The 24,663-nt window shown below is 44.1% G+C and overlaps 1 protein-coding gene across 4 annotated transcripts in view; it reads left to right on the forward strand.

The window, feature by feature from the left end:
• LOC118399987 (sodium-coupled neutral amino acid transporter 3-like) overlaps positions 1-24,425 on the forward strand; it is a 63,659-nt gene extending 39,234 nt beyond the window's left edge. For all 4 annotated transcript variants that reach the window (XM_035796288.1, XM_035796289.2, XM_035796287.2 and 1 more), the window contains 12 exons: positions 1,597-1,670; positions 2,154-2,246; positions 3,695-3,776; positions 14,264-14,346; positions 16,387-16,445; positions 18,991-19,173; positions 19,465-19,544; positions 19,863-19,963; positions 20,622-20,746; positions 21,089-21,233; positions 21,305-21,408; positions 21,605-24,425. In XM_035796288.1, coding sequence (XP_035652181.1) covers positions 1,597-1,670; positions 2,154-2,246; positions 3,695-3,776; positions 14,264-14,346; positions 16,387-16,445; positions 18,991-19,173; positions 19,465-19,544; positions 19,863-19,963; positions 20,622-20,746; positions 21,089-21,233; positions 21,305-21,408; positions 21,605-21,709 — 1,234 coding nt within the window. In that variant the 3' untranslated portion in view covers positions 21,710-24,425. The remainder of the gene's footprint in view (positions 1-1,596; positions 1,671-2,153; positions 2,247-3,694; positions 3,777-14,263; positions 14,347-16,386; positions 16,446-18,990; positions 19,174-19,464; positions 19,545-19,862; positions 19,964-20,621; positions 20,747-21,088; positions 21,234-21,304; positions 21,409-21,604) is intronic.
• The last annotated feature ends 238 nt before the right edge of the window (positions 24,426-24,663 follow it).

Genomic DNA, 24,663 nt, shown 5'->3' on the forward strand with positions numbered 1-24,663 from the left:
CAGTTCCTGACATTTAATCCTAGTACAATTCCCTGTCTTAGGTCAGTTAGGATTGCCACTTTATTTTAAGAATGTGAAATGTCAGAATAATAGTAGAGGGTGATTTATTTCAGCTTTTATTTATTTCATCACATTCCCAGTGGGTCAGAAGTTTACATACACTCAATTAGTATTTGGTAGAATTGCCTTTAAATTGTTTACCTTGGATCAAATGTTTCGGGTAGCCCTCTACAAGCTTCCCACAATAAGTTGGGTGAATTTTGGCTCCTGATTTCCTCCTGACAGAGCTGGTGTAACTGAGTTAGGTTTGTAGGCCTCGTTGCTCACACACACTTTTTCAGTTCTGTCCATCAAATGTCTATAGGATTGAGGTCCGGGCATTGTGATGGCCACTTCAATACCTTGACTTTGTTGTCCTTAAGCCATTTTGCCACAACTTTGGAAGTATGCTTGGGGTCATTGTCCATTTGGAAGACCCATTTGCGACCAAGCTTTAACTTCCTGACTGATGTCTTTAGACATTTCTTCAATATATCCACATAATTTTCCTCCTCATGATGCCATCTATTTTGTGAAGTGCAGCAGTCCCTCCTGCAGCAAAGCTACCCCACAACATGAGGCTGCCACCCCTGTGCTTCACGGTTGGGATGGTGTTCTTCGGCTTGCAAGCGTCCCCCTTTTTCCTACAAACATAACAATGATCATTATGGCCAAACAGTAATATTTTTGTTTCATCAGACCAGAGACATTTCTCCAAAAAGTACGATCTTTATCCCCATGTGCAGTTGCAAACCGAAGTCTGGCTTTTTTTATGGCGGTTTTGGAGCAGTGGCTTCTTCCTTGCTGAGCAGCCTTTCAAGTTACATCGTTATAGGACTCGTTTTACTGTGGATATAGATACTTTTGTACCCATTTCCTCCAGCATCTTCACAAGGTCCTTTGCTGTTGTTCTGGGAGAGATTTGCACTTTTCGCACCAAAGTACATTAATCTCTAGGAGACGGAACGCATCTCCTTCCTGGGCATATGAAGGCTGCGTGGTCTCATGGTGTTTATACTTGCATACTATTGTTTGTACAGATGAACGTGTTACCTTCAGACGTTTGGAAATTGCTCCCAAGGATGAACCGGACTTGTGGAGGTCTACATTTTTTTTCCTTCTGAGGTCTTGGTTGACTTCTTTAGATTTTCCAATGATTTCAAGCAAAGAGGCACTGCGTTTGAAGGTAGGCCTTGAAATACATCCCCAGGTACACCTCCAATTGAATCAAATGATGTCAATTAGCCTATCAGAAACTTCTAAAGCCATGACATCATGTTTTGGAATTGTCCAAGCTGTTTAAAGGCACAGTCAACTTAGTGTACGTAAACTTCTGACCCACCGGAATTGTGATACAGTGAAATAATATGTCTGTAAAAAATTGTTGAAAAAATTACTTCTGTCATGCACAAAGTAGATGTCCTAACCGACTTGCCAAAACTATAGTTTGTTAACAAGAGATTTGTGGAGTCGTTGAAAAACACATTTTAATGACTCCAACCTAAGTGTATGTGAACTTCCGATTTCAACTGTACTTTCTTTCCCTCCTTCCTCCAGGTTTCTTCTGACTGTTGTGGCGGTCCTCTCCTGCTATTCCATTCACCTGCTGCTCAAATCCTCTGGCATTGTGGGTAAGCTGGCCCGCGTCTTCAGTTGACCTCATGCTTCAATAGTGCATGTGTAACAACACTGTAACCCGTAGGGATGGGTCACACTGTTGCTGAACCCTTGAGAGGAGATGATGGTATTACATATTGGGGGCCGCTGCAGTGTCAAGTCACAGGGATTGGGCCAGATGGAGAAAGATATTATGGCTTGCATATTTGCCGCGTTAGCATGTCTAGATTCATTTGGTATTTCCCTGTCATTTGGTATTTCCCCAATGGCCCAGCATTAAGGATGTTTAACAAAACCTAATATATTGTAATATATTGTTCTTCATATTCAGCTGTAGGTGCCTAGCATGGAAATAGAGGCCCGGCATGAAAAACCTGTAAATGAACCAGGAGATTCTACACTGACTATCTAACTAAGTGTTGTTTAACTTACTACCTGGGTGTCCCCCTGTAAAAGTTGTGTAATGATGATGTTGCGCAACCCACTTTCTCTCCCAGGAATCCGAGCCTATGAACAGCTTGGCTACAGGGCCTTTGGCACCCCAGGCAAGATGGCCGCTGGCATCGCCATCACATTGCAGAACATCGGAGGTGAGAAGTCACTGTGGTCACTGGTCTAGTGTCCCACAACACAAATCTCTGTGTGTTTGTAGAGTGTATGGTGCTATTATAAATCACAAAGCTCAGCAGCAGACTGTTTCGTCTTCCTGGCTGTTCGATTCACCTAAAACTGTCCACTTGGAGTGCAGCCCTTCACATTACCGACCTATATACTCCAGTCCATATTTACATAGCGCTAATACAGCCCTAACTGAACCCTTATGGTTTCAATATGCTGGTCTGGGAAACATGACAGTAGACATTTGAGGAAAATAGCTCTCTTTGTTTGTCTCCCTCTCTCTCCCCATCTCTAGTCTCTCTGTATGATATAGGGGAGTATTTTAGGACCTAAAGCCTGCCGTCCAGCATATATTATATATATTTTTTATTTAACCTTTATATAACTAGGCAAGTCAAACAGTCAAACAGCTGCTGCCGTGGATGTGGTGGTGGTGTTGGCATTGGTTAGACTTCCCTCACACTGCTAACAACCACTGAACAGTGCAGTGGCTGTCTGCCTGGCTGGCTGCGTGTGTGCGTACTTGGGCAAATCCCTGGCTGCGACAGACACAGTCAGCAGTAGTCAGAAGCCATGTTACCAATCTTTGATTTGTTTTGGGACCTGATACATAGCTTTCAATTGTTCTAAATCTATTTACAACGAATGCCTTTTGAAACCCACTTTCCACACCGTATTATTTTCTAGATATCTGTAAGTATTTCTTTCTCGCTCGCTAGATAAGGTGGGATCTTTTTGTGTCTGTAAAATTAAGAATGCCACAAATGGATATAGAAATGCCTTTAAGTGCAAATATTGGTATAATTAACCGTCATATAATGAGATGACATGTTGTGTGGTCCTCCCACCACGACTCGGGAAAGCATGCAGTTTATTAGGCTACAGATGAACTAAGTTATGATTAACTTTACCAGGTTGTGAAAGTGAAAGCGGTGATTGATGCTCCTTTCCAATAAATGTCGAGGGTCTTATTCCGGAGACATGGCGATCGATGCTTTGCTGGCGTTTGACCAATAAAAATATTATCGCTCGTTTGTCCATAATAGTCTCATCGTGTAGGCCTCTCCTACCCGCACTGTATCTGCCAGCTGTTGGGTAGAGCACACGCGCTAAAAGACCAGAGTTGGCACATATGCATTTTTTGGGACCAAACCATTTTTTTGGACCAAACCATCAGTAGAGTTGGTTTGCAATGGAATCCCATTTCAATTGTATTAAGTTATTTTAATGTGCAATATGTCACCCCACACAGCCTTTTATCCCCAACAAGTCAATTTGATGGAGAGAAAAAATTCAGGTGGGAAAATGTGCATATTTCATGCGGATTGTAGAATATTCGCATGAAAATCTGTTGCCAGTTGAATGGAAACCTAGCTACTGACTGTGTCACTCATAGTTCTGTCTGTCTATTCCCTCACAGCCATGTCCAGCTACCTGTACATCGTCAAGTCTGAGTTCCCATTGGTCATCCAGGCCTTCAGTAGGGCGGACCCCACCGCTGAGTGAGTACTCATTGGTCTATCCACTAGATCTACCTGAACATTTCTCTACATTCCAGTCCCACGTTTAGTAGGCGAATGTTTGCACATAGAAAATGCATGAGTAGAGTCGATGTGATTCCTTATTCTACATGTCAGAGGCATGTTTGTTCTATAAAGTATATTTATATCTGAATGTTCCACACCGTTGTGCTCTGCTGAACGTTCAGATCTAGGCCACTGCCTAGAGACGGCCCTTTCTGCCTTGTGTAGCTTTAGCTGGTAGCTGAGCTTGTACCATTACCCAGGATCACCTGGCATGAGCTGTGGGGTGGTGTCCTCAGAGGTTGATGCCGTGTACAGTGGCCTGGTGGCCTTGGCCTAGTATTCCAGGGGAGGGGTGGGGCAGGGGCGTGAGTCTGCTATTGGCTAGACAGAAGAAAGGGGAATGGCTAGCACACACCTCTTCTCCCGGTCCAACCCGCCAGGTTGAGGTGACAACTGCTACAAACAGCAGTATTGTGGTGATGGGGGTGGTGTGTTGGGGCGCAACTGCGGTCTCTGGCGGTAAGAACGGGATTCCTGCTCTGCTACTCCCCCTGACCGGATCTAAAAACAAACTCTGGACTAGACCGGAGAAGACAGGGAGTGCTGAGAGCTGAGCCCTGTCCTGCTCTACCCAACCAGCCAGCCAGGCAGGCTGCTCTAGGAAACGTCATTCCACAACTCCCTTCTCTGTTAGTCTGTCCAAAGGGCTCAGCCCTGCATCAAAGCACACTGGCTATAGTTGACATGGGGGAGTTGAATACATGAAATACATGTACAGCAGTGCAGCTAGAAGAGCAGTAAATTGGACTCATATTAAATCACAATGGCGTTGAGACGGCTTCACCATCCGTTCTCTCTGCTCTGGGTCTGACCCCTGTTTGTCATCCGGCCTGATGTTCTGCCTCCTGTCTGTGTTTATTTGTGTCCTGTAGCTAAGTGTTTCAGAGTTGCAGTTATGCGTGTGTGTTTCATTTCTGGGAGAGTGCAGAGATTTCTCCATAGGGATTTTAGAGCTCTTTGAAAGCCCGTCAGCACCGTTTGTGTTGATGGGGAGGGGTGTGACAGATTCAAATTGTGACGTGTGTGTGTGTGTGTGTGTGTGTGTGTGTGTGTGTGTGTGTGTGTGTGTGTGTGTGTGTGTGTGTGTGTGTGTGTGTGTGTGTGTGTGTGTGTGTGTGTGTGTGTGTGTGTGTGTGTGTTGGGGGTAGGACCAGCAGTATGCTGGTTCACGCACACACGCGCTCATGTGACAGCTGACAGTTGGCCAACCTCAAGTGGCCACACTCAATGTATTGTCAGCCCAGGCCCAAACATGACATGAATAAGACTCTCGACGCCCAGACATCCACCCACTTACAGAGGTTCTATAGACTCACTCTCTCTCTCTGTCCAATGGCCAGCAGCGAGTACTTTTGTACCATTCATTAATCAAAATTGACGGGAAAGTGTGCGTATCAACATTTTGTTTATCACAATACATGATTGTGTTTCTATCTCCTGCCTTGGTATAGGCACTGAGATTAAACAGGCTATGTCATGCATCCTATCGCACAGCAATACTCTAGCCTACCCCATACTGTCATAGGCTACCGTCTATTTACTGTCATGCCTGGTTGTCTTTTCAATGAGCGATTGAAAAATGGTAGCCTAATACTCGTTGCGTAGCGGGAATAAACCAGTCATGTTAGAAAAGAGAGACATGCCCTGCAATATGATTATGATTTAGGCCTGTGCAATAAAAGTTAAATGTATAGGAGACATGCTGCTATGTGATCTTCTTACCAATGGGAAATGCATTTTTTTTATCATTAGGCCTACGCTTTAATGTTTTTATTAGCATACCATTATTTTGATTCCTGTGCATCAAACACCACCCCCGTTTCACCCAAAATAACCATATTTGCTTGTAATACAGTTGCTCAACCACTAGAAGTTATGCTTAAGCGTGGTCTGAGATTTGCGTGGAGATACGCACACTTTCCAGTCAATTTGGAAATGTCGAAATTACCAACCTTTGCAGGAAAACTGGAAAGTTGAGTATTTTCCGTGCGCACGCACCAGTTTTCCCGCAAAGGTTGGTAGGGGTTTGTTTATGGCCTCGGGCTCTTTAAATAGATTTGAGTTTACAGTGATTCATACAGTGTGTCTGACGGCTGGATTAGGGCCTGTCACGTGCGCGCGCTCACACACACACATTTGTTTTACTATCCTTGATTCCCATTCAAAATCCTATTTTCCCTTTCCCTTAACCTCAAAACCCTAAACCTAACCTTAATTGTAACCCTAACCCCGAAGCCTAAAATAGCCTTTTTCCTTTTGGGGACCGGTGAAATGTTCCCACTTGTCCGAATTGTCCTTGTTTTACTATCCTTGTGAGGACCCCTCAGAACCTGGTTCCTCTCTAGGTTTCTTCCAAGCCACTGTGCCACCTAGCCACTGTGCTTCTGCCTCTGCCTCTGCATTGCTTACTCTTTGGGGTTCTAGGCTGGGTATCTGTAAAACACGTCTGTTTTAAAAAATAAAAAAAAAGTTTATTTTATTTTTACAGGGACAGTGCACATTAATCAACGTTTCAGTAAAAGTGCCGGTTTTAGCCAGCCGGCTAATTTTCAACCGCAGTCCCAGGGCAGGTTATTAAAAACAATTACAATATAGACAATAGCACCATAGACATAGCAACATAGCAACATAGGACAAGCAAGACATAGCATACAGACAGAGCAACATAGAACAAAAAGCAGCAAGACAAAATTCATAAAAGCAACAAAGTGTTTCCATACCTCACAAGCTACAGACTGCTGTCTTTAAAAAAATACATGAGATTTTATTTAGAAGCAAGCACAACACAGCTAATAGGAGTTTCAGGAGTTGAATGGGTAGAGGGCTACATGCTAAGGAAGAGCAGTACAATCGGTAATTGGCAGCTGGATAGAACAGGAGAGGGTTTGAATACAGGGAATAGAATGCTGTATGTAGAAGATGAATATCACTGTTGAACGCTATTGGTGAAATGAGATGTTGTGAATCTGAAACACTCAGAGTGAGACAGAGAGTGAGATGGACAGGTGGATCACACATGGGACTGACTTAGGGTCCAGGACCCCCTTGACCCTGATCTGTAACGAAATCATCTGGACTCACGGTCTGTGCTTCCTGCTTTCTAGGGACTCTCTAAAGTCCCCTCCAACCCTCCTCCCCACCCACACACACACCCACTCACAGACAAAGGACAGTGCATTAAGCCCACTGTAAATCAAATCAAATTGTATTTGTCACATACACATGGTTAGAAATGCTTGTGCTTCTAGTTCCGACAATGCAGTAATAACCAACAAGTAATCTAACTAACCATTCCAAACTACTGTCTTATACACAGGGGATAAAGAATATGTACATAAGGATATATGAATGAGTGATGGTACAGAGCAGCATAGGCAAGATACAGTAGATGGTATCGAGTACAGTATATACATATGAGATGAGTATGTAAACAAAGTGGCATAGTTAAAGTGGCTATTGATAAATGTATTACATAAGGATGCAGTCGATGATATAGAGTACAGTATATACGTATGCATATGAGATGAATAATGTAGGGTAAGTAACATTATATAAGGTAGCATTGTTTAAAGTGGCTAGTGATATATTTACATCATTTCCCATCAATTCCCATTATTAAAGTGGCTGGAGTTGAGTCAGTGTCAGTGTGTTGGCAGCAGCCACTCAATGTTAGTGGTGGCTGTTTAACAGTCTGATGGCCTTGAGATAGAAGCTGTTTTTCAGTCTCTCGGTCCCAGCTTTGATGCACCTGTACTGACCTCGCCTTCTGGATGGTAGCGGGGTGAACAGGCAGTGGCTCGGGTGGTTGTTGTCCTTGATGATCTTTATGGCCTTCCTGTAACATCGGGTGGTGTAGGTGTCCTGGAGGGCAGGTAGTTTGCCCCCGGTGATGCGTTGTGCAGACCTCACTACCCTCTGGAGAGCCTTACGGTTGAGGCGGAGCAGTTGCCGTACCAGGCGGTGATACAGCCCGCCAGGATGCTCTCGATTGTGCATCTGTAGAAGTTTGTGAGTGCTTTTGGTGACAAGCCAAATTTCTTCAGCCTCCTGAGGTTGAAGAGGCGCTGCTGCGCCTTCTTCACGATGCTGTCTGTGTGAGTGGACCTATTCAGTTTGTCTGTGATGTGTATGCCGAGGAACTTAAAACTTGCTACCCTCTCCACTACTGTTCCATCGATGTGGATAGGGGGGTGTTCCCTCTGCTGTTTCCTGAAGTCCACCATCATCTCCTTAGATTTGTTGACGTTGAGTGTGAGGTTATTTTCCTGACACCACACTCCGAGGGCCCTCACCTCCTCCCTGTAGGCCGTCTCGTCGTTGTTGGTAATCATGCCTACCACTGTTGTGTCGTCCGCAAACTTGATGATTGAGTTGGAGGCGTGCATGGCCACGCAGTCGTTGGTGAACAGGGAGTACAGGAGAGGGCTCAGAACGCACCCTTGTGGGGCCCCCGTGTTGAGGATCAGCGGGGAGGAGATGTTGTTGCCTACCCTCACCACCTGGGGGCGGCCCGTCAGGAAGTCCAGTACCCAGTTGCACAGGGCGGGGTCGAGACCCAGGGTCTCGAGCTTGATGACGAGCTTGGAGGGTACTATGGTGTTGAATGCCGAGCTATAGTCGATGAACAGCATTCTCACATAGGTATTCCTCTTGTCCAGATGGGTTAGGGCAGTGTGCAGTGTGGTTGAGATTGCATCGTCTGTGGACCTATTTGGGCGGTAAGCAAATTGGAGTGGGTCTAGGGTGTCAGGTAGGGTGGAGGTGATATGGTCCTTGACTAGTCTCTCAAAGCACTTCATGATGACGGAAGTGAGTGCTACGGGGCGGTAGTCGTTTAGCTCAGTTACCGTAGCTTTCTTGGGAACAGGAACAATGGTGGCCCTCTTGAAGCATGTGGGAACAGCAGACTGGTATAGGGATTGATTGAATATGTCCGTAAACACACCGGCCAGCTGGTCTGCGCATGCTCTGAGGGCGCGGCTGGGGATGCCGTCTGGGCCTGCAGCCTTGCGAGGGTTAACACGTTTAAATGTCTTACTCACCTCGGCTGCAGTGAAGGAGAGACCGCATGATTCCGTTGCAGGCCGTGTCAGTGGCACTGTATTGTCCTCAAAGCGGGCAAAAAAGTTATTTAGTCTGCCGTGGACCAGACAGCCCTGTCTGTTGTGTGGTCTTGCTCGCAGAGAGGGTTAAGAATAACAGCTGTAGCAGCTTAACCTGGAGCCTATATGTCTGAAAGAGCCTCTCATACCCAGGTTGTAGGATACAAGGGCTCAAAGACCCTCTCGCTGGAAAGCGTGTCAGACTGTGATTGTATTTTGGTGTACCACTTAGCCGCCCTGCCACTGATTTCACCGTGCTGCTAATGTAACTACAGGAGCTTGTTCGCAGCAAAGTGGCAGCAGCAGGACATGGCCAATCAGGCCTGAGGTGTTTCACATAGACCAATTAAAAGACCATTCGATTTCAGGAATGGTTGTCTCAGACTGAGCCCAGGGTAAACAGCAAGTGGCACTCAACCTGTCCCAAGCCACCATGTGATCCGACCATGGGGTAAACCCTGTAGCCAACATTCTCAACACTGAGCATGCGACATGTAGCACATCTCAATGCCTGGTGACGTGCACAAATGCATGAAGTGCACATGTGAACACATGCAGACCGTTATAGGTACAGTATGTACTGTTTATGGCTATTTAGGACCCTCGAATCCAATTACATTTTATTATGAGAGGCAAATCACAGTTTTGATGGGAGGATGTGTGTTTCCCATATACTGTATTGGAGATGCATGTAGAGGGGCCTGGCCAGTGTTTGGCTGAAGGGAGGGAAAGGGATGGAGGGGGAGTCAGGCTAAGAATAGCATCTCCCAGCCCAGACCTGCTCCTCACACGTACTGGAGCACTGCTCAGGCCAAGGCCCTGTGGAAGGAAAGTATGTTTGGGTCAGGGGAGGGGGTGTGTGTGGGACTGGGGGGGTTGAAGTGAAGTGTGTTTGGGTTGGAGGGGTAGTTAGTACTTGAGGGTATTTTGGTTGGGGGGTTACTAGAGGGACACAGATATGAGGAGAGAGATAGCTGCCAAAAGAGCAAGCGGGATGGCGTGGGAACAGGGCGATTCTCACTTATTGAGAAGTTCAACCTCAGTGCTGTTTAGGTCCCTATATGCCACCCTTATTGGAACTGTAAACGTCAACATAAATCAGTAGCCGTACATAAGAGAGTGGCTTAGACCCGCGTGCCAGATGAAAAGAGCAACGTCTCGCAGCAACAAACGGTTAGAAATTGACATATTTCCCCAATAAGCACTACAGGCGTTCTACTGTAAATCAAGGCTGTTTCTATGGCTCTCACAGAACAGGACAGAGCAGACTGTTATTCTGACTGGCAGCGACTCAGCCGACCAGTCAGCACATGCCGTCATCAGATGAATGATCATGGAAAGTAAAGGAATCAACGTTTTTTTAAATGAATAGATTTGGTTTACAGTTTCGTTATTTTGACCTCCCCACAGTGCATTGGAAAAGGAAGTGTAAACTCTAACATAGTCTATTTGCTTGAAAGATATCTTGGCAGCATAGATAAAATGTTTCAGTTTTGAAGCTCATTTCCAGCAATTCTACACAGTTTGGCATGGAGCTAAGAGACAATTTTGCAGTTGGTTAATGGGCATGTGCCTTGAATGCCCAATTTCTCCCTGACTGTCTAGTTTTGATTTGATTGCTAGTTGTCAAAGATGGTATTGTTTAAGTGTACAATATATATATATATTAGTTCAAAATCTTTTATATGCTTTCAATCTGATTTTGGTCGTTGACACTGAAATTGTTTTTCTATTCCGAAAATGACCACTAAGATGGCCCGCAGAACAATTTTCTATACAGAAAAAACCCTGTAATTAGCCCTATTTATCTACTTCCCCAGAGTCGGATGAACAGGAAAAGCTAGCATGCTAACTGTTCAAGTAGACCAGGGATCATCAACTAGATTCAGTCACGCACCATTTTGTTTCCTGAAGTCAGGGGGCCGGAACATAATTGCAAATAATTTGTAAACTGCAAATTGACCGCAAAAAGACCAAACAAACCCAATTTTATTGGTTGCGTACACATATTTAGTAGATGTTGTTGCAGATGTTGCAAAAAGCTTGTTCCTAGCTCCAACAGTGTAGTATTATCTAAAAATACACACGTCTAAAAGGTAAAAGAATGGAATTAAGGAATATAGAAATATTAGGACGAGTATAAATATATATTCTATCCATGTACTGTCCATACAGTGCATTCAGAAAGTATTCAGACCCCTTGACTTTACAGCTTTACACACAATATCCCATAATGACAAAGTATAAACAGGTTATGGAATATTTTCCACAAATAAATGTACTATAAAACTGAATACATAAGTATTCAGACCATTTTCTCAGTACTTTGTTGAAGCACCTTTGGCAGCGATCACAGCCTTGAGTCTTCTTGGGTATGACACTACAAGCTTGGCACACCTGTATTTGGGGAGATCAGGTCTATCTCTTAAAAAAAAAAAAAAAAAAAAAAATCTAAACCTGTTTTCACTTTGCCATTATGGGGTATTGTGTGTAGATTGAGGGATAATATAAATGTAATCAATTTTAGAATATGGCTGTAATGTAACAAAATGTGGAAAAGTCAAGGGGTCTGAGTACTTTCCTTCTGTATATATACAGTGCCTTGCGAAAGTATTCGGCCCCCTTGAACTTTGCGACCTTTTGACACATTTCAGGCTTCAAACATAAAGATATAAAACTGTATTTTTTTGTGAAGAATCAACAACAAGTGGGACACAATCATGAAGTGGAACGACATTTATTGGATATTTCAAACTTTTTTAACAAATCAAAAACTGAAAAATTGGGCGTGCAAAATTATTCAGCCCCCTGCGATTACAGCTGTAAGTCGCTTGGGGTATGTCTCTATCAGTTTTGCACATCGAGAGACTGACATTTTTTCCCATTCCTCCTTGCAAAACAGCTCGAGCTCAGTGAGGTTGGATGGAGAGCATTTGTGAACATCAGTTTTCAGTTCTTTACACAGATTCTCGATTGGATTCAGGTCTGGACTTTGACTTGGCCATCCTAACACCTGGATATGTTTATTTTTGAACCATTCCATTGTAGATGTTGCTTTATGTTTTGGATCATTGTCTTGTTGGAAGACAAATCTCCGTTCCAGTCTCAGGTCTTTTGCAGACTCCATCAGGTTTTCATCCAGAATGGTCCTGTATTTGGCTACATCCATCTTCCCATCAATTTTAACCATCTGCTGAAGAAAAGCAGGCCCAAACCATGATGCTGCCACCACCATGTTTGACAGTGGGGATGGTGTGTTCAGGGTGTTGCTTTTACGCCAAACATAACGTTTTGCATTGTTGCCAAAAAGTTAAATTTTGGTTTCATCTGACCAGAGCACCTTCTTCCACATGTTTGGTGTGTCTCCCAGGTGGCCTGTGGCAAACTTTAAACAACACTTTTTATGGATATCTTTAAGAAATGGCTTTCTTCTTGCCACTCTTCCATAAAGGCCAGATTTGTGCAATATACGACTGATTGTTGTCCTATGGACAGAGTCTCCCACCTCAGCTGTAGATCTCTGCAGTTCACCCAGAGTGATCATGGGCCTCTTGGCTGCATCTCTGATCAGTCTTCTCCTTGTATGAGCTGAAAGTTTAGAGGGACGGCCAGGTCTTGGTGGTTTGCAGTGGTCTGATACTCCTTCCATTTCAATATTATCGCTTGCACAGTGCTCCTTGGGATGTTTAAAGCTTGGGAAATCTTTTTGTATCCAAATCCGGCTTTAAACTTCTTCACAACAGTATCTCGGACCTGCCTGGTGTGTTCCTTGTTCTTCATGATGCTCTCTGCGCTTTTAACGGACCTCTGAGACTATCACAGTGCAGGTGCATTTATACGGAGACTTGATTACACACAGGTGGATTGTATTTATCATCATTAGTCATTTAGGTCAACATTGGATCATTCAGAGATCCTCACTGAACGTCTGGAGAGAGTTTGCAGCACTGAAAGTAAAGGGGCTGAATAATTTTGCACGCCCAATTTTTCAGTTTTTGATTTGTTAAATTTTTTTGAAATATCCAATAAATGTCGTTCCACTTCATGATTGTGTCCCACTTGTTGTTGATTCTTCACAAAAAAATACAGTTTTATATCTTTATGTTTGAAGCCTGAAATGTGGCAAAAGGTCGCAAAGTTCAAGGGGGCCGAATACTTTCGCAAGGCACTGTATATATAATGCCTTCGGAAAGAATTCAGACCCCAGTCTTATTCTAAAATGGATTATCCCAGATGGGATAGGGTAGTGTGCTGTGCGATGGCAATTGCGTCATCCGTGGATCTATTGGGGCGGTTTGAAAATTGCAGTAGGTCTAAGGTGTCGGGTAAGGTGGAGGTGATATGATCCTTAACTAGCCTCTCAAAGCATTTCATGATGACAGAAGTGAGTGTTACGATAGTAATTTAGTACAGTTACCTTCGCTTTCTTGGGTACAGGAATAATGGTGGCAATCTTGAAGCAAGTTGGGACAACAGGCTGGGATAGGGAGAGATTTAGCAGCATTGTGAGGGTTAACATGCTTAAATGTCTTACTCACATCGGCCACGGAGAATGAGAGCTCACAGTCCACGGGAGCTGTGGTGGCCCAGGTCAGCGGCACTGTGTTTCCCTAGGAAGCAAGTGAAGAAGTTGTTTAGCTTGTCCGGGAGCAAGACGTCGGTGTCCGCGACATGGCTGGTTTTCACTTTATAATCCGTGATTGTCTGGAGTCGTGTCCGAGCCATTGAATTGTGACTTCACTTTGTCTCTGTACTAACGTTTTGCGGTGGTATCCACTTTCAGTTTTGTGTGAATGCTGCCATCTACCCATGTTTTTTTTTGGTTTGGATAGGTTTTAATGACTAAAACATAGTAACTTCAAACCTTGCTTACATTTGTATATGATCACATATCTCTCTATGCGTGGGAATACTTTGGAACAGATTTCCAAAATTAAACTCACTTGGAGCTGATTTGCTGGTGTTTTTAGTCTCATGTCCCACAACAACAAAATAAAAAGAGAACTGGGGTGCAAATAAAATCAACTGTGGGCCGCCAGTTGGGGAACCCTGCTGTAAACTGTCATTACGCTAATGCTAGCTATCATTGGCATGTGAAACTACCTTTAACTTCCTTCATACTGGACCTGGAGACATAAAAACAGTATCCAGAGTGGTATTTTGTTGCAGCTAGCGATATTATGAATAAAAAATATATTCCTACCCCACCCCCCCCTACCCTGTGGACCCCAGTTTGAAAATCCCTGCTGTAAGTAACCTCTCTCCTCTGTCTTATTTTCACTCTCTCTGTTCTCTCACTAGTTTGTGGTACTTGAATGGGAACTACTTGGTGGTCATGGTCTCTATTGGCGTTATCCTACCATTGGCCCTGATGAAGCAGCTCGGTAAGTTGCACCTCTTCTCCTTTCCTCTAACCTCTTTGTTTTCCCTCAAAATAACATCAACCTTGTATGTGTGACCAACCAGGTGTAAACACAGGTTTGTTACAACTCAATACTGTTTGACTTAACAGAGCTAAAGCCAAGCCATTATGTTTTGGTAGCTAAGGTCTTAAGGTCTCCGGCAAGGTTACTAATCACTGAACCACCACTACAAAAGTACACACGGCTGTCCAAAAGTTCATTAGAGTTACCAGCCTCAGAAATTGCAGCCCAAATAAATGCTTCACAGAGTTCAAGTAGCAGACATCTCAACATCAACTGTTCAGAGGACACTGTCTGAATCAGGCCTTCATGGTCAAATTCCTGCAAAGAAGCCACTACTAAAGGACACTAATAAGAAGAAGAGACTTTGTCGGTGACACTGTCTGTGATTTATTTACAAATCAAGGCACACTTAACCAGCATGGCTACCACAGAATTCTGCAGCGATACGCCATCTCATCTGGTTTGCGCTTAGTGGGACTATCATTTGTTTTTCAACAGGACAATGACCAAACACACCTCCAGGCTTTGTAAAGGCTATTTGACCAAGAAGGAGAGTCATGAGTGCTTCATCAGATGACCTGGCCTCCACAATCACCCGGCCTCAACCCAATTGAGATGGTTTGGGATGAGTTGGACCGCAGAGTGAAGGAAAAGCAGTCAACAAGTGCTCAGCATATGTGGGAACTCCTTCAAGACTGTTGGAAAAGCATTCCAGGTGAAGTCAGTTGAGAGAATGCCAAGAGTGTGCAAAGCTGTCATTAAGGCAAATGGTGGCTACTTTGAAGAATCTCAAATATAAAATATATTTTGATTTGTTGAAAACTTTTTGTTGTTGTTGGTTACTTCATGATTCCAGATGTGTTATTTCATAGTTTCATGTCTTCGCTACTATTCTACAATGTAGACAATATTCTAAATAAACAAAAACCTTTGAGGTGTGTCAACTTTGAACTTGTACTGTATTAATGTACACTACCGTTCCAAAGTTTGGGGTCACATAGAAATGTCCTTGTTTTGTTAAAGAAAAGCAAAAAATGTTTTTGTCCATTAAAATATCAAATTGTTCATAAATACAGTGTAGACATTGTTAATGTTGTAAATGACTATTGTACGCCTACGCCTTCCAGCTACAGAGACCCATTATCAGCAACCATCACTCCTGTGTTCCAATGGCACGTTGTGTTCGCTAAATGATAAACTTGGATTAGCTAACACAACGTGCCATTGGAGCACAGGAGTGATGGTTGCTGATAATGGGCCTCTGTACGCCTACGCCTTCCAGCTACAATAGTCATTTACAACATTAACAATGTCTACACTGTATTTCTGAACAATTTGATGTCATTTCAACGGACAAAAATGTGCTTTTCTTTCAAAAACAAGGGCATTTCTAAGTGACCCCAAACTTTTGAACTGTAGTGTATGTGATTTAAATTATGAGATGGAGGAATAGAGGGTTGTGATAAGGTTCCCATTGACATGTGGAGGTCCTGACAGCATTGCCAACACTCATGGGTCGTGTAACACAGCAGCCTATCAGACCCTCACACCGCTCCCTCTCTCCTGTCCTGGTATTGGTGCTGACGTGGAAATGTCAGAGGCCCAATTAGCTTCATACCTCCATGGAGCTCAGAAACATGGAGTAGACAAGCAAAAGACAACACTAACACATAAGACCATGCATCACACACACATTGCATGCACTGACAATTATGGTGGCTCCATGCACCTGCAGCACACTGATTTCTTTTCAAGAAATTAAGCGCATCAATCCCCTCCTTTCAGTCTACACTGGTATTCATGTCCATGTTAAAGACATGTAATCGGCGGTGGCCTTTCTCCAATTCTAGTGTGATCACCCAACTCCATATAACACTGTAGAAAACCTCCCTGTAAATTGCAACTCCAGGAGTCAGATGTGGGTTGAACGGCAATGAACTCACAATTCTACTCCATTGTTTCTAATATAACATTTGTCATTGTTTTTGTGCTCTACAGGCTACCTGGGCTACACCAGTGGTTTCTCCCTTAGCTGCATGGTCTTCTTCCTCAGTGCGGTACGTTTGCGTCTTCTCCATGCCCTCTCTCTCCATTCGTTAAGTTCATCTTGTTAAGTGTCATTTTTGTTATGCCATGTGCACAAGTCCAGTGATATGCCTTTCTCAAAACGCAACAGTACAATAATCAATGGCAACGTATTACTAGAAAAGGGCACACGAGAACTAAGAGCAATGAATATGAAATACACAAAGTATGCATACTAAACTCAGCAAAAAAAAGAAACGTCCCCTCACTGTCAACTGTATTTATTTTCAGCAAACGTAAAATGTGTAAATATTTGTATAAACATAACAAGATTCAACAACTGAGACATGAACTGAACAAGTTCCACAGACATGTGACTAAGAGAAATGTGTCCCTGGACAAAGGGGGGTAAAATCAAAAGTAAGTCAGTATCTGGTGTGGCCACCAGCTGCATTAAGTACTGGAGTGCATCTCCTCATGGACTGTACCAGATTTGCCAGTTCTTGCTGTGAGATGCTACCCCACTCTTCCACCAAGGCACGTGCAAGTTACCAGACATTTCTTGGGGGAATGGCCCGAGTCCTCTCCCTCTGATCCAACAGGTCCCAGACGTGCTCAAGGGGATTGAGATCTGGGCACTTTGCTGGCCATGGCAGAACACTGACATTCCTGTCTTGCAGGAAATCATGCACAGAACAGGCAGTATGGCTGGTGGCATTGTCATACTGGAGGGTTATGTCAGGATGAGCCTGCAGGAAGGGTAACACATGAGGGAGGAGGATGTCTTCCCTGTAACGCACAGCGTTGAGATTGCCTGCAATGACAACAAGCTCAGTCCGTTGAGGCTGTGACACCGCCCCAGACCATGACGGACCCTCCACCTCCAATTCGATCCCGCTTCAGAGTACATGCCTTGGTTTGACGCTCATTCATTCAATAAACGCGAATCCGACCATGGTGGGACAAACCCGTGGCACTTTTTGCCAGTCCTGTCTGGTCCAGCGACGGTGGGTTTGTGCCCATAGGCGACGTTGTTGCCAGTGATGTCTGGTGAGGACCTGCCTTACAACAGGCTTACAAGCCCTCAGTCCAGCCTCTCTCAGCCTATTGCGGACAGTCTGAGCACTGATGGAGGAATTGTGTGTTCCTGGTTTAACTCGGGCAGTTGTTGTTGCCATCCTGTACCTGTCCCGCAGGTGTGATGTTCGGATGTACCGATCCTGTGCAGGTGTTGTTACACGTGGTCTGCCACTGCGAGGATGATCAGCTGTCCGTCCTGTCTCCCTGTAGCGCTGTCTAAGGCGTCTCACATTACAGACATTGCAATTTATTGCCCTGGACACATCTGCAGTCCTCATGTCTACTTGCAGCATGCCTAAGGCACGTTCATGCAGATGAGCAGAGACCCCGGGCATGTTTCTTTTGGTGTTTTTCAGAGTCAGTAGAAAGGCCTCTTTAATGTCCTGAGTTTTCATAACTGTGACCTTAATGGCCTACCGTCTGTATGCTGTCACGAACCGGCTCGAAGTCCGTAACAAAAAGGGAGACAACGTGGAGATTAGGAATAACAAAAAATATATTTGTTAACTGAAGTAACGTAAATACAATTAACATTGGTGTGTGTTGTCAGTAGTGTAAGTGAGTGGTTGCATGCTTTAATGTGATAATGAGGGGTGTTGAAAGGTGCCAAAGCAAGCAAACAAACAAAATTGTCACAAAAACCATGCCACAACCAAAATCTAACAGTGTGTCTGTATGGAGAGAGTCTCCTCAATGAATGTGGAAGAGGTGTATTTATCCTGGGACACACCCGGGCCCAGATGTGTCCCATATCGCTGACGACCCCCCCGGCTCCACCCACCGACGTCCTAATCAGGAAAACAAGAGCAAAGAGAAAGACCGAGTGGGAGGGTCGACACAAAGCTGTTAGTGTCTTAATGACCGTTCCACAGGTGCATGTTCATTAATTGTTTATGGTTCATTGAACAAGCATGGGAAACAGTGTTTAAACCCTTTACAATGAAGATCTGTGATTTTTTTTGGATTTTTACTAATTATTTTTGAAAGATAGGGTCCTGAAAAAGGGATGTTTCTTTTTTTGCTGAGTTTATATACAGGAACTATTTAAAAAGTCAGTTCACATCATCTGTGGATGAAGGTTTATGTGATTTGTCACTCAGATCTCCTTATCGGTTCCACTCTTTCCCTGTATCTATTTTCATAGGTAATTCATATATGAATGGGAATGTTTTGTGTTGATGGCAGTAAACACATCAAAGGGAAAGAGCTCAACCAAAGTCCTTAGAGACTGACTCACTCTAATCTACTGTGAAATGGCTTTTCTGGGCTCCGTGATACTCCCTCTCCTTCCCTCCTCATCTCTCCTTCCCTCCTCATCTCTCCTTCCCTCCTTCTTTCCCCAACTTTCTCGTCCCAGTCCTCCTGTTTCTTCATATGACACTGATCTCTGAGACCTGTTGCTGCATTGCTTAACGTGTATCCTACCTCTCTCTCGTTCTCCCTCTCTCTCATCATCCTCCTCCTCTCTCTCCTTCCTCTTCCTCGCTCTCCCTGCAGGTGATCTATAAGAAGTTTCAGATCCCCTGTCCCTTCGAGGAGTTCTCGGCAGCCAATCACACAGTGTCTCACCTCGACAGTCACCTAAACATCACTGACAACCATGCTACCCATGATAATGGTCTGGTACATGAGATGGATGACTCCCACTGCGGTGCCCGTATGTTCACCATGAACTCTCAGGTACAGCACACCAGACTCGAGGCCCAATGTTTCACCATTACCCTCGTTCACTTTGCCTGCGTCCCAAATGGCACCCCATTCCCTGCGTTGTAAAGTACTTTTGACCATAGCTGGTCAAAAGTAGTGCACTACATAGGGAATAGGGTACTACTTTAAACACGGCCTTTGCTCACCTATGTACTGCAAAGGTGCAGGCCATGTAAGTCTAGTAGATGAGTCAATGAGCGGCCCCTCGGAGGTAGGTCAGTGGTCTATGGTAACACTGGGCGTTTGCGTGTGTTTCCTTTACAGACCGCGTACACCATCCCCATCCTGGCCTTTGCCTTTGTGTGTCATCCTGAGGTTCTGCCTATCTACACTGAGCTCCGCAAGTGAGTATGCCTGCCCTTTCCTGCCCTGCGCCGTCTTTCTCCACACAGTTCCTCCCTAGTGTCAGCACGAAACCTCTGCTCATAGGCTCCCGCGTGTATCACAGGAGGCTGCCGAGGGGAGGACGGCTCGTAATAACGGGTGGAGCGAATGGAATGGCATGACACGCGTGTATATAGTATATGCGGCCCCATGTGGGATTCAAACCCGTCAAGACCTTGTTGCGAGCACCAACTGAGCCGTTGGATTGTCAGTGCTGGCTGTGACATTAACCTGTGTGTGTGTGTGTGTGTGTGTGTGTGTGTGTGTGTGTTATCCAGCCCTACTCAGAGGAGGATGCAGCATGTCTCCAACCTCTCGATCCTGGTGATGTACACCATGTATTTCCTGGCTGCTCTCTTCGGCTACCTGACCTTTTACGGTGAGCACTTTCACTTCACTACCCCATGCCCTTTCCTCTGCCTGAAATATACCGTACTCATGATTATGTGTGCTGTAGCCTCGGAGGCCCAGGCTTCTCACGTTACGTTTGAAAACCCGGGGAGGTTCTCCTCTGAAGGTAGTCTAACGTGGGTTGAATATCTAGATGGAAACCTATCAAGTATTTTGAATGGGTGGAGTTGCAAAGCGACAGTGTTTGGAAACTAAAATCTGACTTGCAACAAGCTAGCATGCATAAGATACAAAACGAATGCCGCACTGTGTATTGAACAGAAACATTCTACCCTTTCGGGATACTCCCTCATGTGCCCTCATGAACATACTGAATGTTATTGAACAGTTGCAATGTCAGTTTTGTTGAATGTAAATTACAGTAGTATATTATTATTACCCAAACACTTGTTTGCAGCCAGTTGCCTCAGTCTATTGGAAGTAGGAGCATAACTCTCCCTTGTGGTCATTATGTAGTACTGCACACTACACTACTATTATGTTATACCTTGTGACACGTTGGATTATGCGTTTCAATGAGGAACGGCAGACATCAATGTCTCAGTCAACACAAGTACGGCTCAGTCTGGGGTTTTAGTGTATAATACTGCACCTCTTGACGTTCCCTCCTGACGTTACCTTTACAGGTAAAACTGAGACAGAGCTGCTGCACACATACAGCAGGATCGACCCTTATGACACGCTGATCCTGTGCGTGCGATTGGCTGTCCTCACCGCTGTCACACTGACCGTCCCCATTGTGCTCTTCCCAGTAAGTTACACCCTCCTCCACTATATACTCTTTCCTCCTCTAAAAGACAGAGGACTGATATTGTATACTAGTCGTTGGGGTGGGATTGGCGTGGGGTCTGCGGGGGGGGTTATTGGGTGGCTTTCGACCAATCATTTGGATTCCTCATGTCTTCATCTGAAATGATGGGTGTCGTGGCTTGCTGAATTGAGATGCTCATTTGAAGTGGAATGACCCCTGTTGTTTCTGAGAGCAGCTCACAGATTCCTTTAATTTAGTGCCTTTCCCCTCCTTATCGCTCCCGCCCTCCCTCCTCTCTGCCCCTCTCCATCTCTCTCTCTCACTCTCTATCTATCCCCTCAGGTGCGGAGGGCTCTGAATCAGATGTTCTTCGCCAGTAAATCGTTTAACTGGCTTCGTCACGTGGCCATTGCCGTCACTCTACTCTCCTTCATCAACATGTTGGTCATCTTCGCCCCCAACATCCTGGGAATCTTCGGCGTTATCGGTTAGTTGCACAGATTAAACCTAGAAGTGTAAACTGTAGCCCTGTTCTTCACCCCCCTCTTCCTCCTCCAGGTGCCACATCTGCCCCCTGTCTGATCTTCATCTTCCCTGCTATCTTCTACATCCGCATTGTGCCTAAGGAGCAGGAACCCATGCACTCCATCCCCAAGATACTGGTGAGCACATATCTCATCCTCTCCCCCGTTTCACCCAAGCCATATGCTATATCACCATATCATGATGGCATCTTTCCAAGCCTCTCCACGATAATTGTAATATGATCTTTAGGATTAGTATTGTTATGGCTACTGTAAGGTTATGGTTACCCCATTAAAATACATTCTAATGATGGTGTTTCCTCTGTCCTCCCAGGCCGCCTGTTTCGCTGGTCTGGGGGTCGCCTTCATGATCATGAGTTTGAGCTTCATCATCATCGATTGGACAACGGGGAGCAGCAACTCTGGCGGTGGCCACTAGAGGCCGCCCTCTGCACTGTGCAGGCCGGGGTCGGCAAGGGGCTGGCAGGGGTCGGCAAGGGGCTGGCAGGGGCTTTGAGGGGATGCCTAGGAGTGTGTGTGTGTTTTTTAGAACTGTTTCATGTAATTGATGCACTATCCCCTCTGTGGTAGAGCAAGGGTTAGAGGTTAAGGGTCAAAGATGATTGGGGTAAGGAGGGGAAGACAGAATCAACTTGCTGGGCAAAACCATACTGAGCATTTCAGTCTTCTTGAGACGAAAGACTCCGACAAAACAGTCTGTACTACAGTAACGCAGTATGTAGCCCTGCACAGAGGAGTGCTTTTATATGAATCATCAGCACTAGACATGGTCTTTTTTTTAAATCATGATAATGTGTATTATTTATGAGTGGGATAGTGCATCCTAGTCAATCCATAATGGAAAATCCTGAAGAAACTCACGATGGCTTCCCTTCCTTTCCCCCCCTCCCTCCCTTCATCCATCCTCCCATCCTTATTTATCTCTTTTCCATCTGCCTGTTTCTTTCCCTCCGACGCCTTAATTCATGTCAACTGCAGCTAGTGCTGTGCAGAAGAAGCACCGATGGAGATATGTTTGAATCGCTATGTAAAGGAAGGAAATGAAAGCACATGATCTATACATTACATGTCATTTGGCATCTTTGTATAAGTAAATCGGAAATTTTGCCAATAGAAGAAATAGCTACATCTATAGATTAGGTGAGTGCTGTAAAACAAAGAGTCTGTGGCTGTCTTTGTATCCTGTCTATCACTTGGTGCCAGTGGCACTCAACTTAACCATCAAAGGGTAGTAGGCTTTTCCAAATATTCTATTGGCACGAGCACACAAAGATACAGTATATTTTCCCATGTTTTCTCACAAGAGTGTATTTAGCCTGAGCTGTTGTATGTGCCAAAGCTAAGGTTGAATGTGGTTTGTGGTTGTTGGGCTCAGTGCAGGCTGATGTCCCATGATGCATTATGGTGTTTAACTCTGGCTGTATCCCTGGTACATACAGTACACTCAGATAATGGAGGCGTGGCATTCAACCAACCACACACATAGCCTTTTCGTTGAAACAGTAATGTATATTTATTTAACTAGCTATATCCATGTTTTTTAAAAATTTCACACGTGAGCTAATGGACCTCAGAACAAAGTATTTAACTATATGATCAGGTATCTTGATAGACCTTATAGATGGTATGCACAGTCTATATTCGATGATTTTGCATATTGGAGGGTTTAGGTGACAGTTGAATGTGTAGGAGGTGAGCTATAGGGCACTGAGCTGATTAAGAAAGAAAAACATATAGAGCCTTTTACATTCATGTTAGTTAGATGATCAACTGACATCCTAGATACAGAATTGACTGATTTTTATGATCAATTGTGTTTTAAATTAAGATCAACAATTTAAACTTGCCTTTTTAACACTAATAGCACATATTTCACTCATACTTATATTTCTACAATTAATTTGGAAACCCTTGTTTAAATTCAGTACAGTTCAGGTGAACCCTTTCAGTTACTACGAATGGTTAAGCTTACTGTTTTTGGCATCACAAAATATGGAGGAAATGTGTTTTAGTTATGTGTTAGTTGTGACATACATGTCCAAACTACTACTATATTGTATTTTAATATCACTTTTCCACTTGTTTGTGATTGATCTTGTGGTTGACGTTTTAGTGAAGGAAAGCTGATGTGTCACCTGTCCAGTCTGTCTGGTGATTGGCTGATTTTAATTCATTAATTTACCGTAACTACTGTGATATTCAATCCATAATATGTTGATGTTTGGGCTCTATTTCCAAAACATATCTGGTCTCTAACAGTGGGCTCTTGTGATCAAGTACAGTTTGACAATTAAGTGCATTGTGATTGTTAGATTTAGTTTGATTCGATAGCGCAATGCCCCTTCTTAAGGCTTCTCAATTGTGTAGTGCAACATTCAACACTGTGACGTTGTATCTCTCAAAAAAACATAAATAGCATTGTAATAACATTGTTTCCAATATATCCTGGCAAGTCCTACGTAATGTATGTAAGACAATGCTTCCTTTCTTATTTTATTCTAAAACACTGCAGCCTGTGTTGCTTTCTCTTGTGTACATTAATTGATTTTTAATTTGTAATCAATAGAATGTTATTGAGCTGTTTCTTTTACTCATCAACGGCTAAAAGGTTATTGCATGTATCTGACTCAACCCTATATCTCTCCTGGTCTTGCTGAGGCAGTGGTTGTGGTAAAAATGAATGCCTGGTCAAGACCAGTCAAGGAGGCAACAGCTTGCCATAGACTGGGATTAGGCCTCTTCTGTCTGGGATTGTGTCTACATATCTAGCTCCTACCTAACTGTTTCTCTCTGAGAGGCCTTGCTCTTCAACTTTAGAGCTTTGCTACCCCTATTATAATGTCAGAGGCAACATTCTCAACATTTTGCCTCTTTCTCTTATACCCAAACTATGCCAGCCAGTTAACCTGTTGTTGTAGCTCTTGTTTTACCTTTGCAATTTATTTCTACGGAAATGAAAGGACTGTGAGTGAATAACAAGTTATATATGAATTTTGGGCTTATAAAGCGGCTTATATAAATAATGTATATAAATGTAAACCCTTTATATTCTTGATGCATATCTAGCTTGTATAGTGTAAATAGCTGGGACAGTTTTAGTCTTGACAATTAAAAAACAATTGTAGAAGTTTTTACACCTGTGTCACTTATGTCCTTTGTTTGTTTGCCCCCCTCGTCTACTATAGCTACTCTTAAGTGTTCCTGCTCCATGATCCATGGACCTGTATAGGTTAGGCAAGGACAGGGGTATAATAATATAGCGGAAGTTCAGCATTGCCTTGACCAGCATGGCAGACCAGAGGAACTACTGCACAGCTGAACTTGGCCTAGATCATTACTGATAATCCTTGCTTAACCTGTACAGGTAATATC

The sequence above is a fragment of the Oncorhynchus keta genome, chromosome 21, assembly GCF_023373465.1.
Source record: "Oncorhynchus keta strain PuntledgeMale-10-30-2019 chromosome 21, Oket_V2, whole genome shotgun sequence".
Lineage (NCBI taxonomy): Eukaryota > Metazoa > Chordata > Actinopteri > Salmoniformes > Salmonidae > Oncorhynchus > Oncorhynchus keta.